Source organism: Scyliorhinus torazame, chromosome 3, assembly GCF_047496885.1.
Source record: "Scyliorhinus torazame isolate Kashiwa2021f chromosome 3, sScyTor2.1, whole genome shotgun sequence".
NCBI classification, from domain to species: domain Eukaryota; kingdom Metazoa; phylum Chordata; class Chondrichthyes; order Carcharhiniformes; family Scyliorhinidae; genus Scyliorhinus; species Scyliorhinus torazame.
In genome coordinates, this window is record NC_092709.1 from 339,340,555 (window position 1) to 339,366,188 (window position 25,634).

Sequence of the window (25,634 nt, forward strand, 5' to 3'; positions counted from 1 at the left end):
GGTAGGAAGGATGGAAGGTAGGAAGGGCACCACGGTAGCACAAGTGGATAGCACTGTGGCTTCCCAGCACCAGGGTCCCAGGTTCGATTCTTCCCCACTGGGTCACTGTCTGTGCGGAGTCTGCACGTTCTCCCCGTGTCTGCGTGGGTTTCCTCCGGGTGCTCCGGTTCCTTCCACAGTCCAAAGACATGCAGGGTAGGTCGATGGCCATGATAAATTGCCCTCAGTGACCAAAAGAGGTTGGGAGGGTTTATTGGGTTACGGGGATAGGATGGAAGTGAGGGCTTAAGTGGGTCGGTGCAGACTCGATGGGCCGAATGGCCTCTTTCACCCTATCACCGTAACCCCCGCCCCCACCCACCAACCCAATTTACATTGTTGGACACTTAGGTCCAATTTTTAGCATGGCCAATCTACCTAACACGCATATCTTTGGACTGGGGGAGGAAATCAAAGCAGCTGGAGGAAATCCATCCAGATGAGGGGTGAACAGTGGCCCAAGGCTGGATTTGAGCCCGGATCTCTGGCGCTGTGACGCAGCAGTGCTAAACAACGTGCTACTTCTCTCAGGCTGAGTCAGATCTTTGATCCACAAGGGAGTTGAGGGTAATGCAGGAGGTTGCACGGGCAGGGGGGGGGGGAGCAGGGCTAAACAGGTCAGCAGGGTTAAGGCCATGATCAGATCACCGCGATCTTATTGAATGGTGGAGCAGCTCCAAGGGATGAATGGCCTACCCAATGCCCCTAATTTGTATGATCTTATGTTAAAATGGCAGAGAGAGGAATCATGCCTTGATCTAAACATCTTGGTCCTTTTTATTTTGTCCTCAATTTTACTATTTTCCTCACTAACAAAGTTGCGTCGGCATAGCTCAACACAAAAGAGCACACAGAGAGATGTACAGAAGGATAGAATGACCATACGTCTTGTCAGCAGAAGACATTCCTTATTGGTAGTGACTTTCTGGCTTCAGAATTTTGGCAGCAAAGTTGCTGCTCATTGATAGGGAGGGAGCATTATCTTATGGTCGTTTATGAATGCTGGAAATCTCTTCAACTCTGAAGTTGCATTTAAAACCGCACTTTTAACACAGTAAAACTCTCCACATTATCAGCCAAAAATGGGCATCGAACCAGGTGGAATTTAGAAAATTAAGTTTCTAATCTTTTATTTCCTTTTGTTTTCCTGCCATCTTGTTCCCAATGTTGGAGGTGCGGGTGATTTTATTTAAAATTTTAACGGGACTGCCTTTGAAGGTCAGCTTTTGAGTCAGTCAAAACGCAGATTCTACAGGTGGACATTGCCAGGATTTCACGGCCCTGCCATGACATGCCTCCCTCCAGTGGATGTGACAGACTATTTAAATTGTCCTTTACTTCAGCGGGACCCTAATATCCCGCCGGGCGGGAGGGGCTGTAAATTCCTGGCCAGGGTTACAACAATCCTGGTTAATCTTTGACTTGAAAAGTTAGAACCATAGGAAAGGTACGACAGAGAAAGAGGTCATACAGCCCAGTTGTGGTAGTCACCACTGTTGTGATATATTGTATATACTGCACAACATACGAGGGTATTACGGTAAGGCCCTGTACTACAGGTAGATCCTTGCCTGCTGGCTCCGCCCAGTAGGCGGAGTATAAATGTGTGTGCTCTCCGAACTGCAGCCATTTTGGCAGCAGCTGTAGGAGGCCACACATCTCTGTGTAATAAAGCCTCGGTTACTCTCTACTCTCGTCTCGTCGTAATTGATAGTGCATCACCATTGCAACTATACTGGCCAAAACAGAGGGGGAAAAAAACTAACCACTCATTAAAATCCCACTATCCAGCACCTTGCAGGTCGCAGCACTTCAGGTGCAGATCCAGGTACCTTTTAAATGAGTTGAGCGTTTCAGCCTCAACCACAAACTTAGGCCGTGAATTCCAGATGTCCAGCATTACTTCCCAGTTTTTGTATTCAATGCCTCACCCAAATGCTTTCTTGACTACCATATCCACCTGACAGGCAATCCAACCTCTCTCACTTCCTTAACCCCTCTCAATGCACCCCTGTTTACTGAGTATTCCCTTGTTGCTCCTCATATCCCTGCTAATCCGTCTAACAATCAGCTTATATCTGTGGCTCTCTCTTTCCGCTCCTAGTGGTGCCTAAGGTAGACTCTTGTTTGATTCCATAGCAGATTTTACCTGGAACAGGTTGCTAGCTTATTGGCAGAACCTTTAGCTTGAGAGACACCACTCCACACCAAGCAAGGCTGACCTGTCTTACCGCCTGCCGTTGATATGTGTTGGAAGGAAAACTGAAAATACTGGACAATCTCAACAGGTCTGCCAGCATCTGTGGAGTGAAAAGGGAGCTACTGTTTCGAACCGAAAGAGAAAATGCTGGAAAATCTCAGCAAGTCTGGCAGCATCTGTAGGGAGAGTGAAGAGCTAACGTTTCGAGTCTGGATGACTCTTTGTCAAAGCTTCTCCTCCAGGAATGTGTTGGAAGGATTTTGCAGGTTGACAGTCAACCTGTTTGACTGCGTCATGAACGCATCTTCCTTGGCCATCATGGAAGTCATACCTGGAGCTTCCGGCCGCCTGCAGGAACTCTACCCACTGCACCAATAGACCTCCTCCCTTATAGGTATCCCTGGTAATTGACCTCTCAGCTGGGGTAAGCAAGTCTCTCCTCTTTATCCCTTAATACCCTTGCCTAATAAAATCTATCAGTTTAATTTTGAACATTTCAATTGACCCTTATCCTGAACAGCTTCTTGGAGGAGTGAGTTGTGTACAAAGAAGCGCTTCCACCTCATTCATTTTAGCCCGTATCATCCCTGTGAATCTGCAATGCAAGCCAAGTAATATGTGAGAGAGAAAGTCAGGCGTGTACAGAAGTGAGATTGCGAGAGGTAAAACAAGAGTCATAGTGACAGAGTGAGACAGAGACCCAGGAGAGAGTCAGAGATCGAAAGAGGGAGAAATGTTTACAGTTATAGGGAAGAGTGAGAATTATGAAAGGCTAAAAGCGAGAAAGTGAGCAAGAGAAATGGGGATGGAGTAAGAGAGACAGGGGGCGGGATTCTCTGATCCTGAGGCTAAGTGTTGACGCCGTTGGAAACGCTGTTGTGTTTCTCGACGGCGTCAACATGGCCTCAGGATCAGCAATTCTGGCCCCTACAGGGGGCCAGCACGGCACTGGAGTGACCCTCGCCGCTCCAGCTGCCAATCCCGGCACTGGGCGCCGCAGGGTCCGCACATGCGCAGTGGCACCGTCACCAACGTGCGCATGCATAGTGGCACCGGCGCCAACGCACACATGCATAGTGGCACCGGCGCCAATGCACACATGCATAGTGGCACCGGCGCCAATGCACACATGCATAGTGGCACCGGCGCCAACGCACACATGCATAGTGGCACCGGCACCAATGCACACATGCATAGTGGCACCGGCGCCAACGCACACATGCATAGTGGCACCGGCGCCAATGCACACATGCATAGTGGCACGGTCACCAACGTGCACATGCGCAGTGGCTCCCTTCAACGCCCCGGCCCAGACACAACATGGCGCAGGGCGACAGGGGCCGGCGCGGAAGAAAGGAGGTCCCCAGCCCAAGAGGCCAGCCCACCGGTCGGTGGCCCCGATCGTGGGCCAGGCCACAACGGAGGGCTTCCCGGTGTCAATCCCCCCCTCCCCCCCACAGGCCACCCCCGGACCCTTCCACGCCGAGGTCACGCCGGCTAGGAGCAGGTGTGAACGGCGCCTGCAGTACTCAGGTTTTTTGCTCCGGCCGCTCGACCCATCCCGGGTTGAGAATTGACGGGGGGGGGGGGGGGGGGGGCCGCGTAGAACGGCCCCCGACTAGCACCGCGCCGACCACGCCGGCATCAATGGCGCCGATTCTTCACTCTGCGGGGAATCGCGTCACGGCATTTCGCGCCGGTCGTGGGGATTCTCCGGCCCGGCCCCGGGCTGAGAGAATCCCGCCCAGAATGAGACACAGAAACAGAACCAGAAGGTTAGAGTGTGTTTGAGAGAGGATACGACCTTTGCTCAGTGTACACTTATCTATGTTGGTAGTGGCAAATTGGTATCAAACCTTGAAATTCACATGGTGTCACAAACTGATGAAGAAAAGAGTTTGAGATTAACCATTGTCCTCAAGGTTTAGGTTCGTTCTGTCTGCCGTCAGTCGGATGACTCAATAGCATTTATCCGACAGATTTCTTCAGGCATGGGTGCACATTTGTGGCGTTGCTGATTCGCCCTGTGCCTGAAGTTTCACATCCTGACTGAAGGGTGGCTGATTTGTCATTCTCGCCCCGTCATTTCCTTGGCTTTTAATTTCAGTTCTCACGCTCAGCTTGCTGTAGGTACCGCTGACTCCTGCAGGAATACGGTGCTGACATAACCGAGGCAGTGATGTTAGAAATTGAGACTCAGCGGTCCGTTCTGGGTGCTCCGAGTATCCTTCGAGCTCCAAGCATTGTCACCGCAGTTGGCGCGCTCACCCGTGCCTTAAGTTGCACCAGCTGCCATATCGGTGAGGGCATTGGTTCGTGTGCAGTTCACGTCAGCCAGACGTGGGTGCAAGCAGATCAAGACGTGTGTTGATTTAATACCAGTGGAGCTATTTTGGATATTAACAATCTCTTATCCTCACAGCCGATAATGTGGAGCATGCCTTCAGCAGCGGGAAGGACCACCTTTCTGTGCAGACTAAAGGGGTCATAAACTATTCCACAATAGCTGCTGGTTATTTCCACTGCTTCAACTCTGCAAGTGTTTATTGCTGCCTATAATTTTATGTTGCAAATTCAACAGGGAGTGGCATGGCAGATGCTGAAGAACAATTTGCTGATGTCAAGGATTCTGCACAAATTAGTTTCTCCCATTCACGGACGGGCTAGTAGCAATTTTCCTTGGAATACAGCATGATGTGGGAAATGATAGATCAGAGAATTTACAGTACAGAAGGAGGCCATTCAGCCCATCGAGTCTGCACCCGCTCTTGGAAAGAGAACCCCACTTAAGCCCACACCTCCACACTATCCCCATAGCCCAGTAACCCCACCTAACCAAAGGGCAATTTATCATGGCCAATCCACCATTGGAAAGAGAACCCCACTTAAGCCCACACCTCCACACTATCCCCATAGCCCAGTAACCCCACCTAACCAAAGGGCAATTTATCATGGCCAATCCACCTAACCCTGCACATCTTTGGACTTGTGGGAGGAAACCGGAGACCCCGGAGAAAACCCATGCAGACCCAGACACGGGGAGAACGTGCAGACTCCACACAGACAGTTGACCCGAGCCGGGAATTGAACCTGGGACCCTGGAGCTGTGAAGCCACAGTGCTAACCACTATGCTACCGTACTGCCCACAGAGGCCACATAGAACAGGACAAGCTGCTGGAAGAGACACGAGGAGGAGAAGGATAAGGGCTATCACCAGGAAGCCATATCGGCCCAAGGTGTTCAAGAAGGAATTTTCCTACCTGAACCTCAATAAGGAATAATTTGTGAAACGTCTGCACTTGCGTAAGCACATCCTCACGTTAATCAGCCCCTTGCTGCAGAGCAAGGGAAAGGACTACATGGCTAGTGGCCGTGAATGTGTTAACCACCTTCTATGCTCCTGGCTCCTTCCAGGCGGGAGCTGGAGGTATTTGCACCATTTTCCAATTTGTCATGAGTATGAAAAGTCACTGAAGCTCTCTGTTCAGTGAGAGTTAATTACATTTTATTCGATCTTGTCAGAGACAAGCAGACAGAGCGAGCACATGGTTTCGCTCAGATTGTAAGCTTCCTTACATTAAAGGATGCCATTGGTAGCAAATCATTCAGGGGATTGGCTGCTATCCTGGCAGCCATCATGATGTCTTCATTCAATGGCAGTAGACTGCGTTCGCTGCATTTGAGCTACTGCGGAAAATCGAAGTGTAGCTGCAGGGTAGCAAGGTCTATCCCCTGACCACAGGGCTGCTCCAGGGTTCAACCCCAGTGTTCTCATGTGTGTAGCAAGCAAATGGCATTGGAGAATGACAGCTCTTCCCCGAGAAGACCCTGCTATTGACTGCACCATGTTGGACTAGCAGAGATCAGTGTGAACTGGCTGGCTTCCATGCAACAGCGAATGCACAATCAGAGTGGCTGTGGTGAGAAGGTGAATGATGTCTTCATCCATCAGATTCACTCTCCATGGACCTACCACTACCCCAGCGCTGGAACCTCTGCAATCTAGTCATTCATTTGAGGACAAATTGCTGTACTGCTGTGAGATCCTGCCAGCCCATTTCATTGTTGTGTTACGAATGCCTGTGGCTAAGATACTGGACAAGAACCGCAATGTGTTTTTAATTTTGTAAGCCTGTGCGGAAATGATGCTTCGCTCCAGGAGTGATTGGATTAGGGGTTATGGGGAGAAGGCAGGCGAATGGGGTGAGAAAAATATCAGCCATGATTGAATGGCGGAGCAAACTTGATGGGCCGAGTGGCCTAATTCTGCTCCTATGTCTAATGGTCTTATGATTGCAGACAAAATAGGACTTGGTTATTTTTACAAACAAAACTTTAGTAAAACAAAAGAAAATCAATACTTAAACTTTTAAACTTCCAACCTAACAAGAACAGCTTACATCTTTTAACGCTAACACACAATTTCCTATTAAACAGCACGTAAACTGAACATACAGCTCTCAGCTCCACTTAGACAGTAAGGCACAATTGTACTTGCATTTACAGAATATATTCCTGTTGTTAAACTAGCTACTTCAGACCCTTTTTTGAAATCCAGTCTCTGTGGCAGCTTTTCGTGACCTATCACAATGGCTTTCCAAATCATTCTCCCCCACCTGTTCGAACAGGATTTTTTTCTCTCTCTGAGCTCCTCCTAGCCCCTCAAACAATAGTTCTGTCGTGGGATGTCCAGACCTAAACTCATAATTGCTACCTGGGCTTTTAATTGTCCATTCCTGTTTACACAAAAGAACAGGGCCACGCTATGAATATGCAATTAACCTCCAACTTCCAGACAAAAGAAGCCATCAGACTCTATAATGAGCTAATAGCTGGTCAAATTAGTGTGTCCTGGAGGACAATGGATCTTAGGTGAATCATTCCAGCTGAACAGGGGTACCCTGTTTATTCCCATTAACAAGTTTAAGTCTGAATGGGGCAATGTAACTCAGGCCAGGTATGGGCGTATACATCTCACTCAGTGCGAGCAATTTTACCCTCAGTTTGTTAACCCCTAAATTATCCACTACATCTTCGATCCCATTTCCAGATCCAATTTCCTAACATCTCCCTATTGTAACAATTGTAATCTGCAGGCATGACAATAGCACTGCCAGATTCAATTACTGGGTGACTGCTACTGGTCCGGCTCCGTGAGTTTGTGAACAGAGTTGACCACTACTCCACACTGGCAGGGATAGGCTCTGAGCTCTGTGCAAAGACCTATGCCATGTTGATACTGGGTGCCTTTGTGCTCCTTCACAATGAACCCAGGCTCCTCAGTGCAGCATTCATTTTGTTATGTACATCCGTGTTCTTCTGTAGCCTACTGATTTGAGCCCTCCGCAGTGGAACATGTGTGTGATCTCATCTCCTGGTAATCTAGTACCTGCGCTGTCCTTGCCCCTGCCTTGGTTGCTGCCCACCAGGTGTCCTGGTGTCTCACTGCATTCAGATCCCACCACTAAGTCCATTTAACTTACCAGCAATGTCTGTACCTGGGCTGGTGACTGCAAGTGTCAAATCAAATGATGATATTTCAGTACTGTTCACTTCTTCTTGTTCCTCCACTGCCTGATCAGATTGTATTATTGGGTGCCTGATAAGAGAAAGACAGAAGGGTAATGCTGTGCTGTAGGGTGAGGGGGTGGATAGTGAGAGTAGCTGTTTGTTGTAACTTGCAACTTACATGCAACTTGTAACTTCACTTTCCCACAATATCCCCAAATTCCTTCATTCCCTTTGTGCTAAAAAGCCCATTTGAGAAGCCCCGATCACTTGTGCCAATGCTGTGTATTTTCTTTTTTGCTACCTACTGTTGACTTCTTTCCCTCTGCTTTCACCAGCTGCCCTGTCCCCGTTCACCGTGACTAGGAGGATCGGCCACCCGTACCAGAACCGCACCCCTCCAAAGCGGAAGAAGCCCAGGACCTCGTTCAGCCGCCTGCAGATCTGCGAGCTGGAGAAGCGCTTCCACCGGCAGAAGTACCTGGCCTCAGCCGAGAGGGCAACGCTAGCTAAGGCCCTCAAGATGACCGATGCCCAAGTCAAGACCTGGTTCCAGAACAGAAGGACCAAGTGGAGGTAATGCCAATCGCAAGAAGCAGTTTGAGGCCATTCAGCCCCTTGAGCCAGTTCCATCATTCAACGTATCTCAGTGAAACAAGTGAAAGTTCTTAGAGGGCTTGCCAGGGTAGATGCTTAGAGGCTGTACCTTCCCACTGAAGAGCCTAGGGCTGTGGCGACACAGTGGTGCAGTGGTAATGCCACCAGACTAGCGATCCAGGCTGAAATCCTCTGCGGGTGGGTTTCAAATCCCACCTTGACATCTTGTGGAATTGAAATGTAATTAATAAACCTGGAATATAAAGCTAGTCTCAGTAATGGAGACCATAACCAAAACCCCACCTGGTTTACTGATGCCCTTTGGAAATCTGCCATCCTTACCTGGCCTCGGCCTGCATGTGACTCCAGACCCACAGCAATGTGGTTGATCTTAGCTGCTCTCCGAAACAGCCACTCAGTTCATTGGGAATGGGCAGCAAAAGCCTGCCTTGCCTGTGATGTCTGCATCCCGTGAAAGAATATTAAAAACTAGGGATAAAGGATTACCATTTTGGATTGAGATGGAAGAGGTTTCTGCCCTCAGAGAGTTGTGAACCTTTGGAATTTTTCCTCCAGCGAGTCTGGATTTGCAGCCACTGAGTAAATTCAAGAGGTGTGATTGATGGATTTCTGGGCTCTGAGAGATAGGGTGGGAAAGGGAAGTTGAGGTGGATGAGCAACCATGATCTCATTGAATGGTGGTGAATGCTCAAGGGACTGTATAGCCTCCTCCTGCTCCTGTTTCTGCTGCTGTCACCACGGCTGATCTCCTCCTGAGCTCCAAACACAAGCAAAATGCTGCAGATCCTGGAAACCTGAAATAAAAACAGGAAAAGCTGGAAAAGCCCAGCAGGTCTGGCAGCGTCTGAGAGAGAAACATAGTTAATGGCCGGAGAACCCTCGGCGTGTGTTTCCCGGCTGCGGGGGGGAGGGGTTTGTTCCATACAACAGGAAACCCCGTTATCAGCAGCGGGAACAGATGATCCCGTCACCGGCCAAATGGTAGATCACCTCCGCCATCGAGAAACACGCTGCAAGGAGCCCTGAAAATCCCGCCCAATGTTTCCGCTCAGGGATCTTCAGAGCTGGAAAACTGAAGACAGGCCCTTGACCTTGAAGAGTGAACTCTGCTTGCTCGCTCCATAGATGCTGTCAGGCCTGATGGGTTTTCCCGGCATTTTCTGTTTTTATTTCACCTGGGCTGCATATCCTTTTACACCCTTGACTAGCAAAGATCTCGGGTTTAACGTTACTAATTGAGCTGATATCTCCTGCTTTTTATGGGACCACCACTGCATGAGAAGACAGGGAGAGGATGGAGAGGTTGGTGTACGGGTAACATCACTGCTTAGTAATCCAGAGTCCCAGGCTCATTCTCTGGGGGCACAGGTTCAAACCCCTCTATGGCAGCTGTGTCATTTCAATTCAATTAATAAGTACGGAACGTAAAGCTGGTCTCAGTAATTATGACTGCAAAACTATCATCAATTGTCATAAAAATCCATCTGCTCCGCTAATGTCCTTGAGGGAAGGAAATCTGCCGTCCTTACCCGGTCTGGCCCACATGTGACTCCAGACCCTCAGCAATGAGGTTGACTCTTAACTGACCCCTGATGTCTGAGCAATGTATTCAGTTCAACGGTGATTTGAGATGGACTACAAATTATGGCCTTGCCAGAATCCATGACAGAAAGTGGGCGGGACTCTCTTTCGGCTGATTGGGAAGAGGAATTGGGAAACGTGATTGGGCGGAGAATCAATTTTGATGCCAAAATCATGGCGGGTACCAGTTTCACGCCAAATCTCAATTCTCCGGAGACTCTACAGCGGCGTCAATGCGTTCCACACCGCATGTACGGTAGACACCGTTTGTATATCATGAACGCGCCTGACCCGGTATTCTCCGGGGCATCCGCCATTCTCCACCTCCACTGGGGGAAATTCCCGGCGGCGAGGTTCACTTGTGCTTTTAAAAATCATGAACAGGTGCCATGGCTGTTGAGGGAGAGAGGGGGCAGGGTATGGAAAGTGTTCAACATCGCCATAGTTTGCCGACAGTTGTGCCGATGGCCGGGGGCTTCTGCCAGGGCCGGGGGACATAGCGGGATGTTGCCAAGAGGTGGGCTGTGGGGTCGGGGTGGACGGGCACGGAGCACCATTTCCGCAGCCAGCAAGGCTGCCATGCAGCTGTGCCACGGGTCGTATGGGTGCCCCCCCCAGTCCACCACCCTAGGTGCCCTCTGGCCCCAGCTGACCCATTAGCTGTATGGGCGCACTCCACCGCAACCCAGTGCCATCTTGTTGGCTGGGATGGTGTGTGTGGGGAGTGCAATGTGTATATGCGGCTGCAGCTTGTCAACCTCCTGAGTGTCAATCACTAATTTGACAAATCCCATACAATTTTCACAGTAACTTCATTTGAAGCCTACTTGTGACAAGAAGCGATGTGATAGCACAGAAAGAGTGTAGATGAGATTTACCAGGGTGTTGCCTGAGCTGCAGAGTTTCAGCAATGAAGACAAATTGGATGGACTGGGGTTGGTTTCCTTGGAGCAGAGGAGACTGAGGGGGACATGATTGAAATGGGGCATAGAGAGAGTAGACAGGAAAAAATGTTTTCCTCTTGGTGGAAGAACCAATGACCAGGGGGCATTGATTTAAGGTAAGTGGCAGGAGCTTTCATAGAATCATAGAATTTACAGTGCAGAAGGAGACCACTCAGCCCATCGAGTCTGCACCGGCCCTTGGGAAAGAGCACCCTACTTAAGCCCCACACCTCCACCCTATCCCCGTAACCCCACCTAACCTTTTGGGACACTAAGGGCAATTTAGCATGGCCAATTCACCTAATCTGCACATCTTTGGACTGTGGGAGGAAACCGGAGCACCCGGAGGAAACCCACGCACACACGGGGAGAACGTGCAGACTTCGCACAGACAGTGACCCAAGCTGGGAATCGAACCTGGGACCCTGGAGCTGTGAAGCAACTGTGCTAACCACTATGCTACCATGCTGCGAGGGAATGTGAGGAAAATCTTTTCCAGAGAGTTTATGGGGGGGGGGGGGAGTCTGGAACTCGCTGCCTGAAAGGGTGGTGGAAGCAGAGACCCTCATAACATTTAAGAAGTATTTAGATTTGCACGTGCGATGCCAAGACATACACAGCTATGGACCAAGTGCTGGACAATGGGATTCAAGTGGTTCGGTGGTTGTTTTTGACTGCCCCAGTCACGATGAGGCGATGGGCCTTTTCTGTGCTGGCGACCTCCATGAATCTCTGCCCCTTTGACTCTGTGACTTCAAAAGCATTTATTTGGCTGGAAAGGACTTTGGGCCATCCTGAGGTTGGAAAAGGTGCTACTTAAATGCAAGTTTTATCTTTATTTCTTCTGATCATTCTCACTCCTCCTCTTGAAAATATAAGAATGTGGAAACCATCGTCACATGGGATGGTGAGGCAGATAACACTGATATATTTAAGGGCAGGCTTGAGACATACATGAAGCACAAACAGAGCGATATGGGGGCAGGATAGCAAACACAATTCGATCGGAAAGCAACTTATGTGGAGTTACCGCCAGGGAGCAATGGAACAGACTGACACATCTCTGTGCTATAGATGCGATGTACCTTTTTGTAAGTATCAGACACAGTTATACAGAGTGGTGAAGAACAGCAGAAAACTTACACTGTTCAGTGATTTCAATGGCAATTTGATATATCTCTTCCAATGGAGAGGTTCAGCTTAAGAAAGCAATTAGGGGAGCAAAGGGGGGATATGAGAAAGCTCTGGCTTGTAAAAGTAGGGAAAATCCCAAGATATTCTCGAAGTATGTCAATGGGAAGAGGATATCCAGGGAAAGGGTAGGCTCCATTCGGGACAAAGGGGCCAATCTGTGGTTGGACCCAAAGGACATTGATACGGTGTTGAACAAATGCTTCATATCTATCTTCACCCAAGAGAATGAGGAGGTGGACCTGGAACTCAGAGAGAGAGACTGGGAGGTTCTTGAGCAAATTTACATCGGGAATGACAAGGTATTGGTGGTGTTGGCAGGCTTAAAAGTGGGAAAGTCTCCATTGTGTCCCAGGATGCCAGGGGAGACGAGGGAGGAGATTGCAGGGGTTCTGATCCAAATTTTTAATTCCTCTCTGGCCACGGGGCAGATGCCAGAGGACTGGAGAACAGCTAACGTTGTCCCACTATTTAAGAAATATTGCAGAGATAAGTTAGGGACCTACAGACCAGTGAGTCTCATGTCAGTGGTTGGGAAATTATTGGAGAAAATTCTGAAGGAGAATTGGAGAGGCAAAGTTTGAGCAGGAATAGTCAGCGTGGCTTTGTCAGAGGGAGGTCATGCCTAACAAACTTGATTGACTTTTTTGAGCATGTGACCAGCTGTGTAGATGAGGGTAGTGCAGTTGATGTAGTTTACATGGATTTCAGCAAAGCCTTTGACAAGGTCCCACTTGGGAGACGTATTAAGAAAGCAAATGCACATGGGATACAGGGCAACTGGATAAGATGGATTCAAAATTAGCTTTGCTACAGGAGAAAGAGGGTGATGGCAGACGGCTGCTTTAGTGACTGGAAGTCAGTGACTAGTGGCATACAGGGATCGGTGCTGGTTCCCCTATTCTTTGTCATTTATATAAGCAGCATAGTGAAAATGAAAATTGCTTATTGTCAGAAGTAGGCTTCAAATGAAGTTGCTGTGAAAAGCCCCTAGTCGCTACATTCTGGCGCCTGTTCGGGGAGGCTGGTACGGGAATTAAACCATGCTGCTGGCCTGCCTTGGTCTGCTTTAAAAGCCAGCTATTTAGCCCTGTGTGCTAAACCAGCCCCAGTAGTTCACTACGTGGGAGGTAAGATCGATAAGTTTGCGGATTGGCTGGGTGATTAACAGTGAGGTTGAATGTCTTGGGTTACAGGAAGATATAGACGGGATGGTCAAATGGGCAGATGGAATTTAACCCTGAAAAGTGTGAGGTGATACGCTTTGGAAGGAGTAATGTGACAAGGAAATATTCAATAAGCGGCCTGACACTGGAAAGTTCCGAGGAACAAAGGACCTTGGCGTGTTTGTCCATAGATCTCTGAAGGCGGAAGGGCAGGTTAATAGGGTGGTGAAAAAGGCATATGGAATACTTGCCTTTATCATAGAATCATAGAATTTACAGTGCTGAAGGAGGTCATTCGGCCCATCGAGTCTGCACCGGCCCTTGAAAAGAGCACCCTATCCAAGCCCACGCCTCCACCCTATTTCCATAACCCAGTAACCCCACCCAACCTTTTTGGATATTAAGGGCCATTTAGCATGGCCAATGCACCCTAACCTGCACATCTGTAGACTGTGGGAGGAAACCGGAGCACCCGGAGGAAACCCACGGGGAGAACTTGCAGACTCCGCACAGACGGTGACCCAAGCCGGGAATCGAACCTGCGACTCTGGAGCTGTGAAGCAACTGTGCTAACCACTGTGCATAGGTTGCAAAAGCAGTGAGGCCATATTGGAGTTGTATAGAACTTTGGTGAGGCCACAGCTGGAATACTGTGTTCAATTTTGGTCGCCACATTATAGGAAGGGTGTAATTGCACTGGAGAGGATGCGGAGGTGATTCAACAGGATGTTGCCTGGGACGGAACATTTACGTTAGAAAGAGAGGCTGGATAGGCTTGCGTTGTTTTCGCGGGTGCAGAGAAGACTGAGGGGTGACCTGATCGAGGTGTACAAGATTATGAGGGGAATGGACAGGGTGGATACGGAGCAGCTGTTTCCCTTAGTTGAAGGGTCAGTTATGAGGGGGCACAAGTTCAAGGTCAGGATAGGAGGTTTAAGGGGCATTGAGGAAAAACTTTTTTATCCAGAGGGTGGTGATGGTCTGGAATGCACTGCCTGGGGTTGGGGGGGGGGGGGGGGGGCGGGGGTCACCTCACATCCTTTAAAAAGTACCTGGATGAGCACTCGGCATGTCATAACATTCAAGGCGATGGGCCAAGTTCAGGCAAATGGGATTAAGTAGGCAGGTCAGATCTCTTTGATGATTTTGCGCAGGCTCGATTAGACAAAGGGCCTCTTCTGCACGCTATTAATCTGCGATTCTGTGAATTATTCTGCAAAGACATGGCATCAGATTCATGGTGGCTCAAATGTAAAATACCAGGGATACTGGGAATCCGAAACAAAAACAAAATAATGTGGGGAATACCCAGCAGGTCAGGCAGAAGCTCTCGTGAGAGAAGCAGAGGGCGGGATTTTCTGGCCCCTATACTGGTGGGCATCGTGGCAGATAGGACGGGAAAATTTAGAGGGCCTGCCCACTGTTGGCAGTACTGAAGGTGTCAGCCAGAGTTACTGTGCTGAGGGAGACCTTTGATTTCAATGGAGTAAACCTAGGTGTGAGTGTGAAAATCAGCCATTGTTTCCTTCATGAGACATGGGCATGGCCGGGAACGTCAGCATTTGTTACCCATTTCGAATTGCCCTTGAACTGAATGGCTTGCTGGGCCATTTCAGAGGGCAGAGTCAACCATGTTTCTGTGGGTCTGGAGTCACATGTAGTCTTTTCCTTAAAGGGACACCAGTTTTTTTCTTTCTTTATTCATTTTATGTGATGTGGGCATCGCTGGGTAGACCACATTTTTTGCCCATCCCTAAATGCCCTTAGAGGGTGGTGATGAGCTGCCTTCTTGAACCGCTGCATTCCATGTGGTGTAGGTCCACCCAAAGTGTTGTTCAGGAGGGAGTTCCAGGATTTTGACCCAGCGACAGTGAAGGAATGGCAATATATTTCCACGTCCGGATAATTGGTTGCTTGGAGGGTAACTTCGGGGTGATGGTGTTCACCAGTGAACCAGATGGGCTTCGATCAATGATTGTTGCCTTAACTAGTTTTATATTCCAAATTTATTAATTGAATTTAAATACAGCCAGCTGCTGTGGTGAGATTTGAACCCACGTCTCCAGGACATTAGCCTGGGCCGCGGGTTTACCAGTCCACTGACTTTGCCACTATGCCACCATCTGCCCCTCTCTTGGAGGCTCCTCAGTTTCTCGATGGGTGGGTTGAGCTAGAATTGCTGCTGATGATTCTGGGCAATGACCTTCAATCACAACTGGAGGAAATTGGGGGATGGAGCAGTTTAGGAGCAAATGCACAGCCAGGAATAGTTTTTTGGGAAGGATTGTAGGTGGGGGCGGAGAGGTGTGTAAAAAAGGGCAAAGGGTGCAGATAAAGGCTGCCGGACAGGCGGGATCGAGTGACAAAAGAGATGGTAGTCCGAGGCAAAAAAGAAGCAAGTTATAGGCCTGGAGGAGTTGTAAATGATTACAGCAGAAGCATCGCTAGCACCTCCTGTCCTGAGACAATGGGAAGAGTACTTTTGACCTGAAGTTGGTGATCTCATCGTTGAAGCCTGAAGACTTTCAGTTAAAGTATGGGGCGGTTATTTGGTCACTCTCCCCTCCCTGCATTAGTTGTACTGTAGGTTTGCGGGGCGGTGTTTGTGTGATGTTCGCTATTCAGGACTGCTTTCATCTGTGTAATTGCCTGTCACTGACATAAGAATCTGATAATATCCCTGAGGAAATAACAATTACCAGAGTTTGTGTGGTAAATTACAGTTCACTTTGCCGCAAGCCAGTTGAGCATTCAATGTGTTCAAACGTGCCGTACTTGTGCGAAGTATGAATAGGATAATTTCAGAAGAATATAAGAATAAATGAAAGACAGCGATCTCGTGAAAACCACTCCCTCATTCAGCCCATTTAGATATCAGTTTTTTAGCTTATCCCAGAGCGAATGCTGTTTCACCTTTTACCTTTGACCTCCAAACGTCTTGGAGCAGAGAAAGGACCAATTATCATAGATTATCATAGAATTTACAGTGCAGAAGGAGGCCATTCAGCCCATCGAGTCTGCACCGGCTCTTGGAAAGAGCACCCTACCCAAGGTCAACACCGCCACCCTATCCCCATAACCCAGTAACCCCACCCAACACTAAGGGCAATTTTGGACACTAAGGGCAATTTTAGCATGGCCAATCCACCTAACCTGCACATCTTTGGACTGAATTAGCCGAGGTATTGAAAATGATCAGGCATTTTGATGAGGAGAAAATGTTTCCAGGCGAGTCAGAGAACCAAATTATAATAATGGGCGAACAAATCAGCGAGGAGATAAGGAGAGTTGCTTGTGACACAGGTGAGGCCTGATGAGGAAAGGTTGGACAGGCTAGACTTGTGCCACTGGAGTTTAGACGAGTAAGAGCTGCCTTGCTTGAAACCTTTACGATCCTCAGGGGTCTTGAGAGGGTGGATGTGGAAAGGGCGTTGCCTTTGTGAGAGAATCTAGAACTAGGGACGACTGTGTAAAAATAAGGGGGTCGCCATTTAGGACAGGTTCTCTCAGATGGTAATGAGCCTTTGGAGATGCCTTCCTCAAAGGGCAATGGAAAAAGAGGACAAGATTTTCACCCCCCCCCCCCCCCCCCCACCCCACCCCCCCGCCCCCCACCCCTCCCCAACGTGTTTTCCAGCGTTGGTGACGGCTCACCATTGGCCGTTGGCAGAATCCTCTGGTCCCACTGAGGTATATGGCGTTTTGCGTCCCGCCGCCGGGGAACCCGTCATGCGGGATTACCTTCGGCGGGATTGGAAGTTCCCGCTGGTGGGAAGGGCCGAAAAGTCCCGCCTAGACTCTTTGAATATTTTTAAAGCAGAGCTAGATAGACTCTTGATTGGTTTTGGGAGGGTGGGTGGAAAGTTACAATCAGATCGGCTCGGATCGTATGAAATGGCGGAGCAGGCTAGAGGGGCCGAGCGGCCTACTCCTGCTCCTAATTCGTACGTTTGTGTGTGAGCTGTTACGACCTGGAATATGCTGCCTGAAAGTGCAGTGGAAGCCGATTGAATTGTAATTCTCAAAAGGGAACTGGATAAAGGAAGGGAAGTATTTGTTGGGCTATGGGGAAAGAGCAGAGTAGTTAGACTAATTGGCTTGTTCTTTCAAAGAGCTGACACAGCAGGCCAAGTTTACGCTGCATCTTTCTATCATTCAGTTTTCCGCCTTGGCAATGCTGCTGTCGTCAGTTGGCATCAACAAAACTCCTTTCTCACCCTGAGATGGTTATTTTTCCCAACCAGTGCTGCCTGTTCACAAATATATACTCAACTCCGATGCACACTTTTCAACGCGGACCTTAGTGAATTCAGGCAGGAAATATGCTTCAAAGTTTAGCAGCACTCGAAACCAATTTGTGGAAACTTCACCTGTGTCTCGATTTTAATATTCTCACCCTTGTTTCAAATCCTTCCATGCCTTTGCCACTCCCTGGCTAATCTCCTCCAGCCCTAAAGCCCTCTGAGCTCTCTGCGCTATCACAGTTCTCAGACTCTTGCTCATCCCTAATTTTCATCACTCTATCAATCAGTTTGGAGTGTGGTGAAGAGGTGTTTCTTCACGTGAAGGGTTGTGACTCTTTGTAATTTTCAACCCCAGGCGGCTGCAGATTCTCCGTAGTTGAGTACATTGCACGCTGGGTAGACAGATTTTTGGTTCTTCAGGGAATCAAGGGATAGAGGGAGTAGGGAAAAGTGGAGTTGAACAGCAGAGATTGTGTTGAACTGTGCGGCAGGTTCAAGGGGCTGAATGGCCTATTGATATGCCATCAATGAACACACGATGAGTGGTGAACGTAACTGAGGCTTTAATACATTAAACAGAAAGCCCCCTGGCCTCTGATCCCGAACTGGAACAGAGGCGGAGACCAGCCACCTTTATCATGAGCCCGAGGGGAGGAGCCAGCAGGGACAAGCCCAGGCATGTAACAATACAATACAATACAGTGGTTTACCACACCTACTCCTGCTCCTGTTTGTGCTGTTCTCATGCTCTCTGGAATTCCCTCCCACACCCTCTTCACCAAACTACCTCTCCCTCCTCATTTATGACTTTCCTTAAAACCTAAACCTTTGGACAGGTCTGATAGAATATGACTGTGTGCAGTTCAATATCAAACTTAGGGCTGGATTTCACAGATTTCATAGAGTTTACAGTGCAGAAGGAGGCCATTTGGCCCATCGAGTCTGCGCCGGCCCTTGGAAAGAGCACCCTACTTAAGCCCACACCTCTGACATATTCCTGTAACCAGTAACCCCACTCAACAGTTTTGGACACTAAGGGCAATTTAGTATGGCCAATCCACCTAACCTGCACATCGTTGGACTGTAGGAGAAAACCGGATCACCCGGAGAAAACCCACGCAGACACGGCGAGAACTTGCAGACTCCGCACAGTGACCCAGCTGGGTATCAAAGCTGGGACCCTGGAGCTGTGAAGCGGCAGTGCTAACCACTGTGCTATCGTATCACAAGAACGCAAGAACGCCACAGGCGAGAGGCGGATAATTGAGAACTCCATTGATTTCGGGCGGGATTCTCTGGTCGTTGGGAGGTCATGGCCGGAGAATCCCGCCCTTAGTTTCATAATCACTGCAGTAAAAACTTTGATCATAAGACCATAAAGACATAGGAGCAGAATTAGGCCACTCGGCCCATCGTGTCTGCTCCGCCATTCAATCATGTCTGATATTTTCTCATCCCATTCTCCTGCCTTCTCCCCATAACCCTTGATCTCCACAGAGAGTTGTGCATTTTTGAAATTCTTTGCCTCAGAGAAATATTCAAGACAGAAGTCAGTACACTTTGAGCCATTTTATTGCATTAAAATGCCTAATAAATGCAAGTTATTATTACTTGGTATTGTGGTAGTGAACTGCCTTCTTGAACCGCTGCAGCCCTGTGGTTCAGGTACACCCACAGTGATGTTCGGGAGCGAGTTCCAAGATTTTGACCCAGCGACAGTGAAGGAATGGTGATATATTTCCAAGTTGGAGTGGTGCGTGGCTTGGAGGGGAACTTGCAGGTGGAAGTGTTCTCACGCGCAAGCTGCTCCTGACCTTCTAGGTGGTGGCGGTTGCTGGTTTGGAAGGTGCTGCTGAAGGATTCTAAACATGCTCAAAGCAAAGAAAATCAGCTCATAAGAAAATCTCACCCCTGCCTCCTCTTAGCATCCGACTCACCTCCCTACTCTCTTGCCCCCTCTCAGCATGTTCATTGTAATGACATTGAGACTTGTTGCAACAGTGTCTGAGGAACCTAGGACATGGGGGCAGAGTCTCAGATTAAGGAGTCGGCCATTTGGGGCTGTTGTGAGGAGAACTTTCTTCACTCAGAGAGTTGTGAATTTTTGGAATTCTTTGCCTCAGAGAGATGTGGTCGCTCAGTTATTGAATATATTCAAGACAGGAGTCAATACACTTTTTGGAACTGAGGAAATTAAGGGATGTCAGGATGGTACGGGAAGGTGAAGTTGGGGTAATCTTCATGAATGGTGGAACAGGCTCAATGATGGGAGATACCATCATGTCCCACTGGTCAGATACCACTTACCTAAAGTGGGGCAACCTCGGACTAATGAGGTGCTGATTCGCCTCGGTCCATCTGCTTCAGTGGAGGCTTGGAGCTTAGAGTCTCTGGTCAGCAAGTGGACAGAATTCATCGCACCAGACAAACAAGCAAAACAAACAAAAAAATAGAAGATGCCAACTCTTTGATTGGCAAGCTGGAATATCAGGATGATGCACATGGGACTGGCAGATGTCTCACAGCTCGTTGATATCGTATGCAGCTGTGATCAACAGGGAACTTGATAGGTTGAACATCGACTCACCAATTTGATTCGCCCCACATGATATCAAGAAATGGCTGAAGGTACGACACTCCAAAGCCAAAAGGCCCTGACAATACTCTGGCAGCAGTACTGAAGACTTGTGCTCCAGAACATGCCACGCCCCCTAGCCAAGTTGTTCCTCTACAGCTACAACACTGCCACTCACCTGCCAATATGGAGAATTACCCAACTGTGTCCTGTACACAAGAAACAGGACAAATTTAACACAGGCAATCACGGCCCCACCATCCACTCTTGATCATCAGCAAAGTAGTGGAAGGGGTCATCCACAGTACTATCGAGTGACAATTGCTTAGCAATCACCTGCTCACTGAAGTCCAGTTTGCGTTCTGCCAGGGTCACTCAGCTCCTGACCACATTACTGCCTTGGTTGAAAAGTGGACAAAAGAGGTGAGGTGAGAGTGATTCCCTTGACATCAAAGCAGCATTTGACTGAGTATGGCATCAAGGAGTCCTAGCAAAACTGGGATCAATGGGAATCACTGCAAAAACCCTTCACTGGTTGGAGTCATACCTGGTACAAAGGAAGATGGTTGTGGTGGTTGGAGGTCAATCATCTCAGCTTCAGGACATCACTGCAGGAGTTTCTCAGCGTAGTGTCCTAGGCCCAACCATCTTCTGCTGCTTCATCAATGACCCCCCTTCTATCATAAGGTAAGAAGTGGAGTTGTTTGTTGATGACTGCACAATGTTCAGCACCATTCATGACTCCTCAGATACTGAAGCAGTCCTTGTCCAAATGCCGCAAGACCTGGACAATATCCAGGCTCGGGCTGACAAGTGGAAAGTACCATTCATGCTACACAAGTGCCAGGCAATGACCATCTCCTACAAGTGAGGATCTAAATATCGTCCCTTGACTACAATAGTATTATCATCACTGAATGTCCCACTAACAATGTCTTGGAGGTTACCATTGACCAGGAACTGAAATGGAGCTGCCATATAAATGCTGTGGTTACAAGAACTGGTTAGAGGCTAGGAATCCTGCACCGAGTAACTCACATTCTGACTCCCCAAAGCCTGTCCACCACCCACATTCAGGAGTGTAATGGAATAGCCTCCACTTGCTTTAGATGAGTGCATCTCCAACAACATTCAATAAACTTGACAGCATCCATAACAAAGTAACCAGATTGACTGGCACCCCTTCCGCAAACATTCACTGCCTCCACCACCAATGCACAGTAGCAGCCGTGTGTTCCATCTACAGGATGCGCTGCAGGAACTCACCAAGGCTCCTTAGGCAGCACCTTCCAAACCCACGACTACTACCATCTGGGACAAGGGCAGCAGATACATGGGAATACCACCACCTGGGGGTTCAGTTCCAAGACACTCACCACCCTGACTTGGAAATATATCTCCGTTCCTTCACTGTCGCTGGGGCAAAATCCTGGAACTCACTCCCGACACCACATGGACTGCAGTGGTTCTTCTCAAGGGCAATTAAAGATGGACAATAAATGCTAGCCTAGCCAGCATATCCCATCGCCCTTGAATTAATAAAAAAGAAACATAGTTTTGGTGCTCAGTTACATTCCTCATTCAGCTTAACCAAATTACATTGGTTTCTTGTCAAAAATTGATTTCAAAATTTGTGCGGACTCATTTATAAAGCTGTCTATGGGCTGACTCCATCCTGCATCTTCAATCTCTACTGACCCTTAGCTCTCAACTCAGCCCTACCTCTACCAATTCTAGCTTGCTCTCCAGACACTAATACGCTGTAGCGGCATGATTGTCATATTACTGGTCCAGCAATCCTGAACCTGGACTAATGCTGCAAGTAATGTAAGTTTAAATCTCACCAAAGGGTGGCACAGTGGTTAGCACTGTTGCCTTACAGCGCCAGGAATACGGGTTCAATTCTGGCATTGGTTCCCTGTCCGTGTGGAGTTTGCATGTTCTCCCCGTGTCTGCGTGGGCTTCCTCCGGGTGCTCGGGTTTCCTCCCACAGTCCAAAGATCTGCAGGTTATGTGGATTGGCCATGCTAAATGGGTCCTAATAATTAGGTGGGGATACTGGGTTGCAGGGATAGGGTGGTGGCATAGGCCCGGGTAAGGCGCTCTTTCAGAGGCTCGCTGCAGACTCAATGGGCCGAATGGCCTCCTTCTCCACTGTAGGGATTATATGGTAGCAGCTAATGCACAGCTGGATTGTCATTTAAAAACCCATCAGATTCATGAATGCCCATTTGAGATGGAAAGATCCTGTCCTTACCTGGCCTCTACCTATATGTAAATCCAAACCCAGGGCAATGGGGTTGATTCTTAACGAGCAAGCCATGCAGTTGCATTCAGGAAGGCAGCTCACCACCACTCTCCTAAGGGTAGTTACAGATAAAAGGGCAACAGCACATAGGCTGGGACATTCTGGCCCTGCCAGCGGTGGGCATTGTGGCGGGCAGGGCATCACGGTTTGGAGAGTGGCCAAAAGATTGGCTTTTGCTCCCACGCGTGATGATGCCTCCTGCTAATGGGACTGGAAAATCCCGCCCATAGATTCCATGGATGTGGGAAAAACGCACACGTCGGGTGAGATTCTCGGGCTTCCCCCCCGTGTTTCTTGGCAGCGCGAGGCGACCAGCCGTTGACCGGTGGCAGCATTCTGATCCCGCTGCCGTCAGTGTGATTTTCCATTGAATCCACCCCACACCACTGAGAAACCCACGTCAGAGGTGGCCACGTGCCGCCGGAGGTTCCCGCCGACGTGAACAGCTGGAAGTTCTCCTCCGTACTCAGGAACAGGAGTAAAGATCTTTTTTTTTTTTTACACAGCACCTTTCACAACCTCAGGATGTCTCGAGGACTTCACCACTACCTTTATAGTGAACTCACTGTTGTAATTTAGGAAGTGCAGCAGCCAATTTGCACGCAACAAGCTCTCTAAAAAACACAAAATAGTCAGTTCCTGAACAGATGTTGGCTGAAAGATAATTATTCCCCGAGAACACTGAGCTCTTAGTCACAAAAAACAAATAGTGCACCCAACGAAAATGGGCAGACAGGGCCTTGGTTTAAAGGGCATTTGAAAGACAGCACACTCTCAGTGCTGCCCTGGGGCAATCTGCCTGGATTGCAAATCTGGACTGGGTCTTGAACCCACATCCTTCCATTTCCAAGGTTAGGGTGCTTTAAACTGAACCACGACAGCCCTCCTACCGCCTGCTATGCAATTGAATTCGGTCACAACTGAACTGTGTCTGAATGCCAAATACTCAGCTTAGTTCTGTTTCTGGTAACACCTTTGCCGAACAAAAAGGTTAGGAAGTGCGGCAGCAAGGTGGTGCAGTGGTTAGCACTGCTGCCTACGCCGCTGAGGACCCGGGTTCGAATCCCGTCCCTGGGTCACTGTCCGTGTGGAGTTTGCACAATCTCCCCGTGTCTGCGTGGATTTCACCCCCACAACCCAAAGATGTGCAGGTTAGGTGGATTAGCCACACTAAAGTACCCCTTAATTGGGGAAAAATGTATTTTAAAGAAAGGTTAGTAAGGTTCTACCTCACCTACAGAGGTGACGCACACATCCACACATACACAATACACACGCTCATAATATAATAATAATAGCTTGGTGTCACAAGTAGGCTTGAATTAAGTTCCTGTGAAAAGCCCCTAGTCACCATATTCCAGCAACTGTTCGGAGAGGCCGGTACAGGAATTGAGGGTAGTTGTCCTGCTGGCATTGTCCTGCATTGCAAGCCAGCCATTCAGCCCACTGTGCTAAACCAGCCCCTGAACTCATGAGACATATAAAAGGACGAACCCGTTTTTCAAAGGATGCCACTATTCCGGGTAAGAGTCGGAGGACAAGGAAAGAGTGGCAAAATGTGTTGGCGCCAGGCTTGGTTTTTTTCTGGAAGCATGTCAGTTGTGGCGGGAAGAGAACGAGTGAGCACTTTCCCTAATCCGCAGTTTTCTCTGTGATTGTCTTTGAAACCAGGAGGCAGACGGCTGAGGAGCGGGAAGCCGAGCGGCAGCAGGCGAACCGACTGATGATCCAGCTGCAACAGGAGGCCTTCCAGAAGTCGCTGACGCAGCCCCTTCAGCAGGACCCCTTGTGCCTGCACAATGCCTCACTTTATGCCCTGCAGAACCTCCAGCCCTGGGCAGACGACAGCAGCAAAATCACCTCGGTGACCTCAGTGGCCTCGGTAGTCTGAGCAAAGCCAGTGACAATTGTTCTCGTTTATTTTGTTCTCCCCACTGGCACAGGCTGGTGCCCCCTGGTACCAAATAGCGCTGCACATTACTGTATATTACTGGCTGGAATCTTCTCTTTTTAAAATGTAAAATATAAGGTTGCCTGACAAGCAAATAGAAAAAGAAAACTTGCTAATGGGTTATTGCAATGCAAAACAGAAAATTTTAAAAAAGCTCAATAAATCAAACTTTTATTTGCGCCGTTTTGATAATGAGTATGATGAGTCAATCGAGTGGATACAGCAGCGTGCTTTCAAATAATAGGGAAATTGAGGAGAAACGCACGCCAAGTCTTAACCAGATGATTCGATTGTGCAAAACAGTCAGTGACAACGAGAAAGTAGGCTCACAAGCACATTTCACTCAAAGCGTTCACACGCAATAACCTCTCCAGTCCTGAATGCCTGGGACCAAGTCATTTCTTGATTTTGGAAATTTTGGGATTATCGAATGATGTTGGAATGCCGAACAAGGGTGTGAATTGGAAAACGGCATACATGTGCATACTTTCGTAGAAATCCAGGTGGGGGAGTGGGGGTGGGGGGGGGGCTCCTGCACTCTTCCAAAGATGCAACAAGCATTGAATAAGGTTTAATTATAACCAAATTGGACGCCCCCCCCCCCCCCACAAAGTCTCAGGAACTGCTTTCTTTATCATAGAATCATGGAATCCCTGCAGTACGGTATCATTTTGCGTTCTTTGATTATCCTTGAAAACTTACTGGTGTCGGTGGCCAGCTTTTTTTTCATTCTTTCATAGGGTGTGGGCATTGTTGGCAGGGTCAGCGTTTGTTGCCCATCCAAACTATAATTGAGCTGCGCTTGCAAGGGCATTTCAGCGGGCTGTTGAGAGCCACATTTCAATGGATTTGCAGTGACATGTAGGTGGAGCTGGTTTAGCACATTGGGCTAAACAGCTGGCTTGTAATGCAAAATGATGCCAGTGCTAGCCTCCCCAAACAGGCGCCGGAGTGTGGCGCCCAGGGGCTTTTCACAGTAACTTAATTGAAGCCTACTTGTGACGATAAGCGATTATTATATTATTATATAGATGGCAGATTTCCTATCCAAATGGGCATTAGTGAACCAGATGGGCTTATGCAACATTCAATGGTAGTTTTGTGCTCGTTATTACTGAGACTAGTTTTATGAATTGAACTTAAATCACAGCAATTGCAGTGGTATGGGTTTGAACCCATGCCCCCCAGAGCATTAGGCCGAACCTCTGGATTACTAGCCTAGTGACATTAACACTGCACCCCCTTCTCCCCTACACCTGCAGATGTAAGAAGTTCTACTCTACCATGTTTTATTTCATTGGGAACTTG

The 25,634-nt window shown here is 48.6% G+C and overlaps 1 protein-coding gene across 1 annotated transcript in view; it reads left to right on the forward strand.

The window, feature by feature from the left end:
- tlx2 (T cell leukemia homeobox 2) overlaps positions 1-24,478 on the forward strand; it is a 108,672-nt gene extending 84,194 nt beyond the window's left edge. Inside the window, exons 2-3 of the mRNA XM_072497705.1 lie at positions 8,087-8,324; positions 24,047-24,478. Of these exons, the coding sequence (XP_072353806.1) occupies positions 8,087-8,324; positions 24,047-24,266 (458 nt within the window). The 3' untranslated portion in view covers positions 24,267-24,478. The remainder of the gene's footprint in view (positions 1-8,086; positions 8,325-24,046) is intronic.
- The last annotated feature ends 1,156 nt before the right edge of the window (positions 24,479-25,634 follow it).